The sequence below is a fragment of the Cavia porcellus genome, unplaced genomic scaffold (genome assembly GCF_034190915.1).
Source record: "Cavia porcellus strain 051 isolate PalLab524CR breed Dunkin Hartley unplaced genomic scaffold, mCavPor4.1 scaffold_13, whole genome shotgun sequence".
Classification (NCBI taxonomy): Eukaryota; Metazoa; Chordata; class Mammalia; order Rodentia; family Caviidae; genus Cavia; species Cavia porcellus.
The window spans coordinates 71,978,032-71,990,590 of record NW_026947496.1 but is presented as its reverse complement, the minus strand read 5'-3'; the positions used below and the strand labels follow the sequence as shown (position 1 = coordinate 71,990,590).

Here is a 12,559-nt window from a genome sequence, read left to right as displayed (position 1 = left end):
AATATGGATTAATGTTCTGCAGTGTACACTTGGTTATGAAAGCAGAGTACATGGGTTCAAACCCTGCTGCTGCCCATTATAGCCCCATGATTGGTGAACCAGGAAAAGGACACGGTTCTTAGGAGGGGCAAGTAAATTAAACTTGCTGTACATCAGAAGTGTGCATGATACAGAACAAGTGCTCAAACATGAACGCTACATTCCTGCACCCAGATATGCATATCTGCAATATGCACAACACACACATGTGTGTGCCTGTCCCTGACACACGTACTGGACAGTAGTGATTACGCTGACGTGTGCAGTTCTTAGGCCCACACACAAATAGGACCTTCGACACACCATACATTATTTTCTTGTTAAGCATAGACCTGCATCAGCATTTGAAGGCGAGATGCTACCTCCTATAGACAGACCATGCTAAGGTCACTAGGCAGCTGGGGATTACTCAGGTTTCCGCATAATTGTTTGGAGATGTATCTATGCATTATCTAGCAGACATCATAAAAATTCAAAAGCAAGTCAAATAAGGATCAGAAAAGCAGCACTCTGGCAGACTGAACCAAGACTATTTTCTATCCCTTTGAACCCCACACTAGAGAAGTGGCTTAGTCAGCTCACTCAAGTCTAGTTATGATTTAAGTCAGACCAGATCATTTAATACTTGCTCAACATTAAAAACAGGAATAGCATCATTTGAGTACAAATTTCATTTTACAAAAAGACATGATTCTTCCAAAATCAAGATCAGGAACACCTTTAATGCTCCTATTCCAATTGTGCAGATTCATCTGTGCATGACAATTGTGTTCCCTCCCCCACCCACTTAGGGTGGCCCCTGGAGGTGGACATGGCATGGCTGCAGGCCCTCTTGGGTAGAAACATACACCCTAGCTCACTCTATGGTGTAGCTTTCCAGCGAATGCTTGCCTGACAGGAAGGGCTTGTGGGGTCACGCAGAGCTGGAACTCTGAAGGGTCAGTCAGTCACCATACTTTGTTCAGCCACGAGTTTTGATGAACCAGGGCTGGTGATGACTGTGGACCACAGGTGCACCGATGACTGGCTGGTCCACCAGCTCCACAGCACACAGCTCTGGGCTGCAGCTGCTGCAGGGTGCTCGCTCCAGCTCCAACACTGTGATGTTGTTTGGGGCTGAGGTCGTCAGTATGTGCCTCGGCACAAACAAGGTCATCTGGGGACCCCTGGCTGGCCAGTAACGGCCAAGGTTAAAGCCGTTAATCCATACCTGACCCTGGAGGGAGAGAAGACAAAAGAAACAAAACCATCAAACTGGGAAACACTAACAGCCCTGAGTAGTGAGGAACCCCTGGTATCTACCCAGCACCATCTTCAGCAAGACATATACATCAAGGTGGCGCTGAGGTCCGGGCTGGCCAAGCATCCTGCGGGCAGAGGGAAGGAAAAGTAACAGAGTGTGGCCCAGGCTTCCACAGCAGTGTTGGAAACCTGGGCTTAGTCCTCTGGTCCTCTGGCTTCAGCAGCCACAGCTGTCAACCCTGGAGAACAATGAAGCAGACCCACCAAGCTTCTTTTTTTTTTTTTTTTTTTGAGGCAGAGTCTTATTCCTAGTCCAGACTGGCCTTGAACCTGTTTTGCAGCCCAGGCTGGGCTTGAACAATGGCTCTTCCTGCCTCAAGTGCCCAAGGGCTTAGGTGACAGATGTGTGCCACCACACCCAGCCTAGCAGTACCAAGTTTCTGAGTGTCATGCCGGCTCCAGGTACTGCCGGGCTTGGCACCCCAGCTTCTGCCTGACTTCTCTGGGCTCAGAGAATTGTCCCACTGCTGCCTCCTTATGCCTAGTGAACAGGTGGTGACTGGTGAGCCCCAGCACCCCAGGACCTGCAGCCTGGGAACAGGCAAGCACCTGGTGTGGTTCCCAAGGCCTGGGGCTGGGAGGAAATCTGCATTGCTTCTGTGCCCCACCCAAGGTGATGGGCGAACTCTGTGTTTGCTGCAAGAAGCAGAGATGATCCCACCGCTGTGAAGGTGGCTTTTATGAGGAGTGAAAGCTGCTTCCCAGAGCAATGCAGAAAGCCTGTGTTTGGGGTTTATTTTTGTGGAACTGGTGAATGAACCCAAGGCCTTCACAGCGAGCTACATTTCTAGCCCTTTCCTTATTTTTTGAGACAGGGTCTTGTGAAGTCAGTAACTTGCCCAGCCTGGGCTGAAACTTGCAATTGTCCTGCCTCAGCCTCCTTCCCAGAGTGCTGGGGTGACAGGCCGCAGTGTCTGGCTCCATGTTTGGTGTGTCTCCCTACTTGTGCCAGGATCTGCTCATAGATAGCTGAACAGATAAACACTCTTACAAAGAAAGCAAGTGAAGTGGGGGCGGAGGAAATCACACACATAAGAGAGAAACAGAAAATCTGGAAAAGGAAGAAAGAAAATAAAGAGACAGAAAGGGGAGAATGAAAGGGAGGAAACAGGAAAGGAAGTGCTGCCCCAGTAGCCCACTACAGTGGCATCACGTCAGGCTCTAAGATGAGAGTGGCAATCTTCACCCTGCAGTGGCTTCTCTTTGGGTATTCGGCAGCTTCCCATGTCCCTTTAGTATAGTTCCTTCTGAACATCTCACCTAGCTCCATCTTCTTAGTGCTGCCACTTCCCAGCTATTTGATCTTGAGTAGTATATTCAGTTTTCTGTGCCAATAACCGGGGATAGTGAGGGCATTGGGAACGGTGTGTGCCTAGTCCATCCAGGCCTGCATGAGGGCAGCGGGCCTCATGTTACAGAAACAGCTTGGTGTTCACATCCCACAGAAGAGGGCAGTGACTAGAAACCACTGTCAGTTGGATGAAGTCATTTAGAAAAAGGATGACAGTTTTGTAGTTCTCAGAACTATTTTACTCTTGTTTTTTTTAATCATGGGATATGTTATCTCCATCCATCCTAAAAGCTATCAGTGAGTTTCACCAGGTTTTCATGAGTTTCAGGTTGGCCGGGCCCTGTTTGCACAGTACCTGAGAACAGAGGCACTGCACTACTAGGATCCTGAGTGGGTTAGTGTGCAGCTTGCAAGGACAGGTGTGTCCTGAGCAGGTTCTTGACTAGACAATGACCAAGGCCTGGCCAGCTCCTGACCAGCGAGAGACTGAAGAGGAATTTGGTTACACTTCACGCCTAAATTTCAAGAAACACATTTGATTTTATTTCTTCCTTATATGTATAGTATGGTAGAATTAAAACTTGAAAACAAAATTTTTGAGAGGGTACTGGGAATAGAGCTCAAGACCTCATACTTGCCAGGCAGGCGCTGTGTCACTGAGGTAAATCCCTGACCCTAAAATTTGAAATTACCTAAAGCTAGACTTTCTTTTATAGTAAAGGTTTTTTCCCCCCATGTTTTGGTGTCGATTTTATTACAGAATTTTAAAAATTTTACCTGAATTTTCAAAATTTTGGCCAAATTTTTCACTATATCCTCCTAGTTCTCTACTAATGTCTCCATATTTTTTAGCTTTTATGCTGATTTTTAGGCAAAATAATGCATAACAAGCTTGCAAAAAATGAAGCTTTTCATTTCACGGTTTGATTAAAGTTAAATAATGAAGATTCCTACATAACCACCGAGAACAAAAAAAAAATACCCCTACACAGACACCCCTTGAAGTCATCATCTCCATTCTCTTCCCCAGTAATGTTTATTCTCCTGATTTCAATTATCAGGTAAGTTTTGTGTAATTTTGAAGTCTATATAAATATAAGTACTTTATGTAGTTTTTAATACCTAGCACATTAAGTGTAATGGTCTCTTGCTGATTTTAAAAGCAGTATGGTGTTAAATGGTATGAACATGCCAATGCTTTTCCTCTGAGGTGCTGGGCCTCACACATGCTAGGCAAGTGTCCTACCACTGAGTTACTCCTCCAGTCCAGAATGTGCCAGTGTTTACTCCCTTTACCACCGGAAACAAACATTTCGATTGTTTCCAGATCTTTCTATTACAATGAGCAGTGCTCATATGAACACTCTCACATGTGCCTTAGGGACACACTTGCACATCTCTCCCAGGAGTGAACGCATGGGATGGATGTGCTGTGCGATAAGAGTAGGGATAAAAAGAAAAGGCAAAGGAAGAATTGAATTTTCATTTCCAATTCATGTAAATTTAAACAGAAATGGTCACATGTGGCTAGAGGCTACTGTCTTGGGCAGCAGGGCTGAATGCTAAGAGGCCTGTGTCTTCATCAGCAGACGGTGGACCCTCCACTCCTCCTCCTCCCCTCATGTCCGGGCTTCTAAATGAAGCTCTTATCAACCTTGTTTTAGACCAAAGCAGCCTCTTTAGTCTTGACTTCTTCTGTTAACTTTAGCACCAGGCTCCCCCTGGTAGCTACTCTGGTCATTGCCATGAATTCCTGCTTCTGAGCTGCTTGCCAGGGCCTTTCTGCTCCCTGCCCTGTCTCTGCCAGGCTGTTGCTCTGCCCACTCGGCTCTCCACAAGACACCTTTTCCCCTTTGCGAGATCCCAAGTCCAAACGAGCCCTCCAGACCCGGGCTCCGCTGCCCGGGGGCAGGGCCCGCTGCTCCTACAGGCCTTGCCTCTCATCGCTCCCTTGCCGTCAATCTCTTCTTCTTCCTCCAGTTACTGCCATTACTGGAAAGGCTGTACAGCATTTGCTCTGGGGCTGGTTTACCAGCTATGTCAGGTTATAACACAGGTTCTATGAAGAGAAGGGCTTTGCTCATTTTGCCTGAGGAGAGACTCTCAGCCTTCACTAAGAAGAAATACATCCTTTATATACTTAGCCTCGCTCATTTGCTAACCCTGGTGGGTAATTGTGCCTGAGAAGACTCACCAGAGAGACCATCTGAAACCCTACTGAGAAAGATTCTTTAAAATCCACTGCTTGCAGAATTTAAGAGTTTTAAATAATACTGCTCACTAAGGAAAAAATGAAATGCTTGCATTTTTACCTTAATTTGGACCAATAAAAAAGTACTTTAAAAGAATGGAACTGGAAAAATTCTAGTGAAAAAATATGTAGCCAGGTGTGGCAGGGTATGCTTATAACCCTAGTACTCGGAAAGCTGAGGCAGGAGGATCACTGTGTATGAGGCCAGCCTGGGCTACAAAGTGAGTTCAAGGCCAGCCTGAACTGCATAGTGAAATCCTGTGTCAAAAAAAGAAAAAAGGATTGAGGATGTTGCCCAGTGTGAAGACCCTGAGTTCAATCCCCAGTATCAAAAACTTAAAAACAAAAACAACCAAATCTATCTATTATCTAATGATTTTCCTTTCTCTTTAAAAAGTTATGCTGTCATTATTGTTGGAAAATGTGACCTAAAAATAGGCGCCCTCTTAAGCAACAAGGTGCGCCACCACAGGCTGCACACAGCGGTAGCAAGGGGCTTCCCAAGGCTGCCCCCACTACACAGTTCCCACACCAAGTCTGACTTTCTCTGACCACAGACTGGCCCAGCAGACTCCCTGCCCTTTGCTCTTAAGGCTGAGGTTGTAATACTAATTTCAATAAATGTGGAGTTCCCAGAAATGTCTGACCTACTTTTTTACTGATCAGACAGATTTGTGAATTTATCTGTTTTAGTCTATCTGGAGAAATACAATTTTTCTTAGAAGAATTTGAAGCACAAATTTCAATACCGTTTTAAGCTGTAGTTTAAATTTTTTAAAAAAGTTTTTGGAAGTTCCTTTAAAAGTGATGTTAAACTCAGGTTGGATGGTGACTTTATCATACTCTGAAAGATAGACACTTGGAGGACTTAAAATAAGAAGAGAGAGGTTCAGTTCCCAAGGTTAAACGTCTTTCATCACATGGAACTGGTGAATTACCTGTGCTGCTAATTTGAAAGAAAGAAAAGAAAATTAGACAAACAAACAAACAAAAACTAACAAGCAAGAGGATGCTGTTTACAGATGTAAAACAAACCCCACCCCAAAATATAGAGAAAAGCAATATTTAGGGCTTATTAACTCCTGTTTGCCCACACAGTTTTAGCAAGTTTACAGCTACTCTATTAATACACATTTATTGAAAGAAACCTGCTTCTATAGTCCTAAATTTGTAAGACTTGTAACTAGAACCTGAGTTAGATATAAATCGATCTTGTAGGGAGTGTCACTGCAAGTCCGAGGGGAAATGTTTGAAAAACACATCAAATTTAGGGTGAAAGGAGGGTTACACAGTGCTAAGACCCTGTGGCATGTTGGGAAAATGGTCACAGTTCTTGGACGCGCCCTCTATCAGTAGCCAGACTCTGCTCTCCACCCTTGGATCCAGCGGATCTAGCAATTGGTTTTGGGTAGGACTGCGGGAGAGGTCCATGTCACTTCTGACTGGGACCCGAGGAGGCCCTGCACCTTTGCAGTCATAGGCAAATGATGAGTGAGGACATGACCCTGCACTGTTGCAGCTAACAGACAGACAGCTAATACTGGGTAGCCATGCCCAGCTTGGACCAGAAGAGCCACAAAGTCTCCCAGGATTCAAAATTGTGAGCTAAATGAACAGTCCCAAACCATGAAGTTTTGGGTAGCTTGCTAGGTGGCAAAAAATAATGTATATACACCTTCATAGCTACAAGATGCTTTAGTCTGCTGTTTTACAGGAAAGTAAATTATGTAGATAAATTCATTTTAAAATTGTTAAGTTGCCAGCCATGGTGGCACATGCCTGAGTACTCTGGGAGCATAAAGCAGGAAGATGACAAGTTCAAGTCCATCCTGGACAATTTAGAGAGACCCTGTTTTAATGTAAAAACAAACTAAGGGTTGGGGATGTAGCCTGCCATAAGCACTTTGGGCTTAATCCTCAGTACCACAAAACAATCAAATCAAACAGTACAGTCAATTTCTGCTTGTCAGTTCCTCTTTCTCCAGTCACCCAATCCTGCCAGGCCAAGTGGGGACTTCTCTCAGGGATGCTGAACATGGCAAAGCAAGGGGACGCCTGTGTGCATTCAGCAGGGATCGGCATGTGGTGCGCTCTCGGGACAGCTGCCAGCATTAGTATCTCCTACAGCTGGGCCTCCACTCTGTCCCCACTGCTGTGCTCCAGCCCCAGTTTCACTCTCCTGGGAGCACTTCTCCAGCAGGTGAACAGCTTTCAGGGGCAAAGGGGAGGAAGAGATTGTTTCACACATTTTAGGTCACTGGTGGTGCGACGATGAATTCTGACTTTTAGTTGGACTGGCGTGAGAGTCATCAGAAGATTAGAAAAGCACACTTTGGGCATATCAAGCAGGCCTGTATATGGTCCCTGGCCCTTTTCTTGAGCTCTTCTCCTGTGTTCCGCTTCCTGGTGCCACGCATCTGTCTTCTGAATACTCGTGCCATGATGTTTATGCTTTGGAGTCAGTTGGCCACGGACTGATGATCCCTCTGAAATGTCTTGTCAAAATAATCTCTTTCTTCTTCAAGTTGAAATGTCTGACATTTTGTCCTAACAAAGGTGACCAAAACAGGTGTCTCTGAGACCCCAGAGGTAGCCCACCTTGGCACCAAGTGTGGTGCTCCAGAGCCTTCTGAGAGTGGGCCTAGAAATCTGGGATACATAGGATGCCAGGCAGGGATGCCATGCTCTGAGGGTATAAGAAGAGGGCTCAGGATCAAGTCCTGAGGGTCACAACATGGATGCTGAAAGGAACAAAGAGGGGAAAAAACCCTGAAGCCTGGTCACCAAAGCCAGAAGCGTTTCCAAAGGAAGGAGTAGTTGTCTATGTCAGATGTTGCTAAGAGGTCAAGTAAGGTGACCTCTGGGAATGGTCAGGGAATGTGTTAAGATGGAGATGCTGCAGGCCTCAGCCAGAGTAGTGTAAGAGGAGTGTGGAGCCACATGCACTGCTGCAGGGTGAGTCTGCCCAGCTGTCCCTTCCTCTCAGCTTCAAAGCCACACTAGGCTCCCTGGCTCTGCATTCTCACAGCTAGTGCTGAACAGACCTCTACCTTACGTGTAACCACCTTCTGATTTGTACAGACTTACCGGACACCCCACTACAGGATGGCCAGGGTCTGAAGACACAGATGGCATTATTTCATTGTACTGAATACAATTTAATTCTTTTTTTTTTTGTACCAGGGATCAAACTCAGGACCTTGCACTTGCCAGGCTGGTGCTTATGCTGCTGAGCTAAATTCCCAGCCCCTTACAATTTAATTCTTTTGTTGCTTCCAAATTGTATAGCCACCTCTTTGAGGGCCAAGAGAAGATCCCTCCTCTTTGAAGATTAGTGAGTACCTGACACTGAATGTGTTCAAGACAGAAGTTTGGATCCTTGTCATGTGTTCCTCTGAGTCTTCCCTGCCAGGGAAACTGGCAAGTCTGTCCCTCCACTTCTCTTTGTCTCGGGTCCCACAGTCAGCCCCTGGCCAAGTCTTGCCTTCTTTTTTCTCCACAAGTCTTCATTTTTCTCTGTCTACCACCAACAAAGACCATGGTTTCTTGCAGGACTAGTGTAGTACCTTTCCACCAGGATCTCAGCTTCCATCTTTGCTCACTATAGTCCATCTTCACTGAGAAGTGATCCTTTAAATGTCAATCTGTGTTTTCACTCCTTAATATCCCTCACTGGAGCAAAGGGAAGCCAAGTCCCACACTTCCACCACCTGGCTTATCCCTGCTCTGTCACTTCTGTGCACTCTCTCCCTTTTGTCCACAGGATCTTTCCTGCTCTGGGCCTCCTTGTTCTCCAGTGCTGGGATCCTCTTTCTCTGGCTCTTGACACAGATGATTGTCTCTTCCTTCAGGTCTGACACAGCAGGAACCCTTGGCAACAACACTACAGGAGATAATTTTAAAATATGACCATAAATTCTTTTTTCAAAAGGAAGCACCTGATTCCCGAACCAAGAAAAGGCAATAGGCTTGCCTCTTTAATTGACAAAAGGTGATAGAAGTGATGCTGTGTGACATCGGAGGCCAGGCTATGAAAAGCGTTTCTTCTTTTTGGTTCTTTCTGGGTCACTCATGCTCAGTGAGGAAAGCCAGCTGCCACATTATAAGGACACTTGAGTAGTGTACAGAGGGGGCCACTGGGAAAGGACTGAGGTCTCCTGCCACCAACTATAGCAACTTGCCTGTTGTGTGAGTAAGCTCCTGGGAAGTGAATCTTCTAACCCCGGTGAAGCCTGCAGATGATGGAGTCATAGCCAATGCCTCAACTGTGAACTCAAGAGAGAATCTGATCCTGGCCCAGCCTGTCCCAAATTTCTGACTCTCGGAAACTATTAGGATAATAAAAGTTCAGTGTTTTAGGCTAGTTCGCTACCCAGCAATGGATAACAAATACATCATATATAGAAACAACATTTTCACCTCCATGCTAACCAGACCATCTTGTTTATTTATTTATTTATTGTCTTTTTTTTATTGGTACCAGGGATCGAACTCATGACTGCCTGCTTGCAAGGCAGGCACTTATGCTGTTGAGCTAAATCCCTAGCCCCCATCTTGTTTATTTTTATCATAATCATTATCACTACCTCAAATGACAGTGTTTGATCATGATGTCTTCTCCGCTGGCTGTGCCCTTCATCGTGTTCACTGACTCAGTAGCCAGGCATTGAGTCCTCCCTCTTGGTGACATATTCCCTCTTGTGCTGCCTTATTGGATCATATCACTTCGATGATTAAAAAGTCCTTCCAGGTTTACAAAATTCTCAGTGTGGAATCTATCACCGTCATGACACGAGGAGAACCACCTCTCAGGTACATTTTCTCCTATATGCTTCCTCGCCCCATCTGGGGTATTGTCTCTGAATACTAACTGGGTATCCAACAACTCAATTAAATTCTGGCTGTGTCAGGTTCCACAAATTAAAGGGTTCAGTCCCACGAGAGTGCCCTGCTTCCTGCTTTGCTGCAGAGCCCAGGCCAATTGTGCTTCTGACCAACCAGCTATGAGGTCTGGCTTCCCACAGTCTTCTGTCAAGGTTTAATACTTTGTTATGTGACTCAAGGAACTCAGAAAGATATTAGCATTTACTGATTTACTGCAAAAGCTAGAAACTGGGAGAAGCCAGAGGGGAGTGATGCTTAGGGCAGATATTTTGTGGGTGGGGGTTGGGGCAGGACAGAGCTTCTGTGCCCTCTCCAGGTCAGTCACACAGCCAGCACCTCAACAGGTCACCTGCCAGCTGGGAAGCTCTAAATATCACTGTTTGAGAGTTGGTTTTTTAAAATTTTTCATTTTTTTGATCTTAATTGGGTGGGACTGAAAGTTTTTTGTTATTTATTTATTTTTTTTACCATGTATGAGACCAAGCGTCCCTGGCTGCTACACAGGCATGGCAGATAGGTATAGTTAAGAAACAAGTTTATTGGGGCTGGGGATTTAGCTCAGCGGGATAAGCACCTGCCTTGCAAGCAGGCGGTTGTGAGTTCGATCCCTGGTACCAATAAAAATGAAAAAGACAAAAAAAAAAAAAAAAAAAGCTTATTTTGAGCAGGAGGAATGACACCACAGCACTTTACAGCCATGTTGTAGTCTGAATCCTGCTTGGGACTGAAAGTTCTAACAGTCCAATTACTTGGTCTTTCCGGTGAGGCTAGCTAGGGTTCCTACCCTAGGTCACTTTATTAACATAAACTCAGATGTGATTGAAGGGGGCTTGTGTCGATTAACAAAAGACATCCCTGGCACTCAGGACATATGGAAAATCTTAGGAGCCTTGTGCTTGGAACTAGGGCCAAGGATCACACCCATGTCTGTATTATACCCTTAAAAATGTCAGTCCCTCTACACAAAATGTTCTTGTCCATCTAAGAAGACCAAACCTTTCCCCACAAGCTTAGGTGTTCATGTGCACACTGCAGTTCCAGCACCTGAGTGGTTACTGAGGGTCGGCAAGCTCCAGGCCAGCCTGGGCTCATAGTGAGTTAAGACCACCTTGGTCAACAGAATGAGATCTTCTGGGAAAATTTTTTTAAAAAGCACTATTTTAGTTGAAGAGTATGTCTTGCTGCTTACCACCCTGTTCTAGTGCATATGCAGACCTACTCCAGGGGCCCAAATCACAGGTAGGCTGCACATTTCTCTTCTCTTCTCTTCTCTTCTCTTCTTTCTCTTTTTTTCTTTTCCCCTTTTCTTGTTTTTGAGACAGGATCTCCCTATATAGTCCAAGCTTGTTTTGAATGCAGGATGATCCTTCTGCCTCAGCCTCTAGATATGAATCCTCCAGATATGCGCCACCATGCCTTGCAGGTTACCATGTTAATGCAAGACTTATCCACACCTTCTGTAAGAGAAATAAGTAGTGCACCCATGCTTGACATGTCAGGCATGACACACCGAGGGTGATGCATCACTGAAGCGCTGGAGAATACTTTCTGTGTTGCACGGGTCTGGAGTCAGGTAAGAGTTTGACGCAGGCAAAGCACTGCCCTGTGTGTCTGAGGCAAAGCAAGATATGCATGGCCTCTTCCCACTGAAATCCAGGTGAGGCTTATCTTTCACTTATTCTGGTGTTTACCAGAAAGCCACATCTGACCAACACAGGCTGACCAAGCCAGAGTGATCAGAAGTGATTTGTTCTTAAGACCATGAATCACCCTTATCGATGAATTCATTCACTAGATCAAGCTAGTTTCTTTTTTTTTTTTTTAATTTTAAAGGGGGTAAAATTAAACACAACAAAACAGAACAAAATAGGACATAAGAAAGCAATGTAAGAGATATAAAATTTCAAAGCTAGACAACCTGGAACCTTCACTGTCTTTCATATTGTCTCTTGTTTTCTTCCAAATAGTTGTCCATGTCTTCGCATATAGAGAATTTATACAGAACAACATGTATAAAACTGATCCAAACAGAATGAGGAAGGCGTTTTAGGTCTTCAAAACCAGGCAATAGAGAAGTCACTAATGGCTGCCGTAGACTTTCTCGTTCTTTTCAAAATAGCTGTTCATATTTTCCATATTTGTTCAACAACAACAACAAAAAACAGGCTAAAATAACACCATTAATTAGAACAAAGCAAAACAGGGATAAAGGTATTTGCCTTCAAAGAGATGGTGGAAGGAAATTCCTCCTATTTGCTACACTGCCCATGGCCAACCTCTCAAGGGACGTCCAGATCACTGCTCCCACTTGCTAAGAGGGGGCGGGGTAGGGAGATGTGATGTTTGATTCTCAGCCCGTGCACAGGCAGGCTCACAGCCCTTTGTGGGTGGTGGTGGTTTGCTTGTTTTCCCGGCCCTCCAGATCCCAGCAAGGTGCGGGTCCCAGTAAACGCCGGTGGCTCCCGTCCTGGGCTGCCCATATCCTGCCATGCTCACAGCCTAAGCTAGTTTCTTTACAGCAATGAATAGCAAAAGTGAAGAGGCCTGCAGCAGGCTCTTCTCTGATTGGAGAAGGCACCTTGGCAAGGGCTAGCCGGCTAGGCACACAGCCTTAGAAATGCTTGGGGCTTCTGGCATCACCTGGTCCCTTGCTGCCTCCAAAAACCCACTGAATTGCTCATTCACCCAAACATCAGAGTTCAGATGGAGGGGTTCTCTCTGTCCTGAGTGGGCTCACCATGCTGAACTTCTAGAGCTGGCCCTTGGCAGAAAGGCCCATAATGTATCAGAAA

General features: G+C 45.4%; 1 protein-coding gene across 5 annotated transcripts in view; it reads right to left on the bottom strand.

Moving 5' to 3' along the window:
• Nucleotides 1-631: 631 nt before the first annotated feature.
• Glb1 (galactosidase beta 1) overlaps nucleotides 632-12,559 on the bottom strand; it is a 122,584-nt gene continuing 110,656 nt past the window's right edge. For all 5 annotated transcript variants that reach the window (XM_063260443.1, XM_063260442.1, XM_063260440.1 and 2 more), the window contains one exon: nucleotides 632-1,255. In XM_063260443.1, the coding sequence (XP_063116513.1) occupies nucleotides 1,001-1,255 (255 nt within the window). In that variant the 3' untranslated portion in view covers nucleotides 632-1,000. The remainder of the gene's footprint in view (nucleotides 1,256-12,559) is intronic.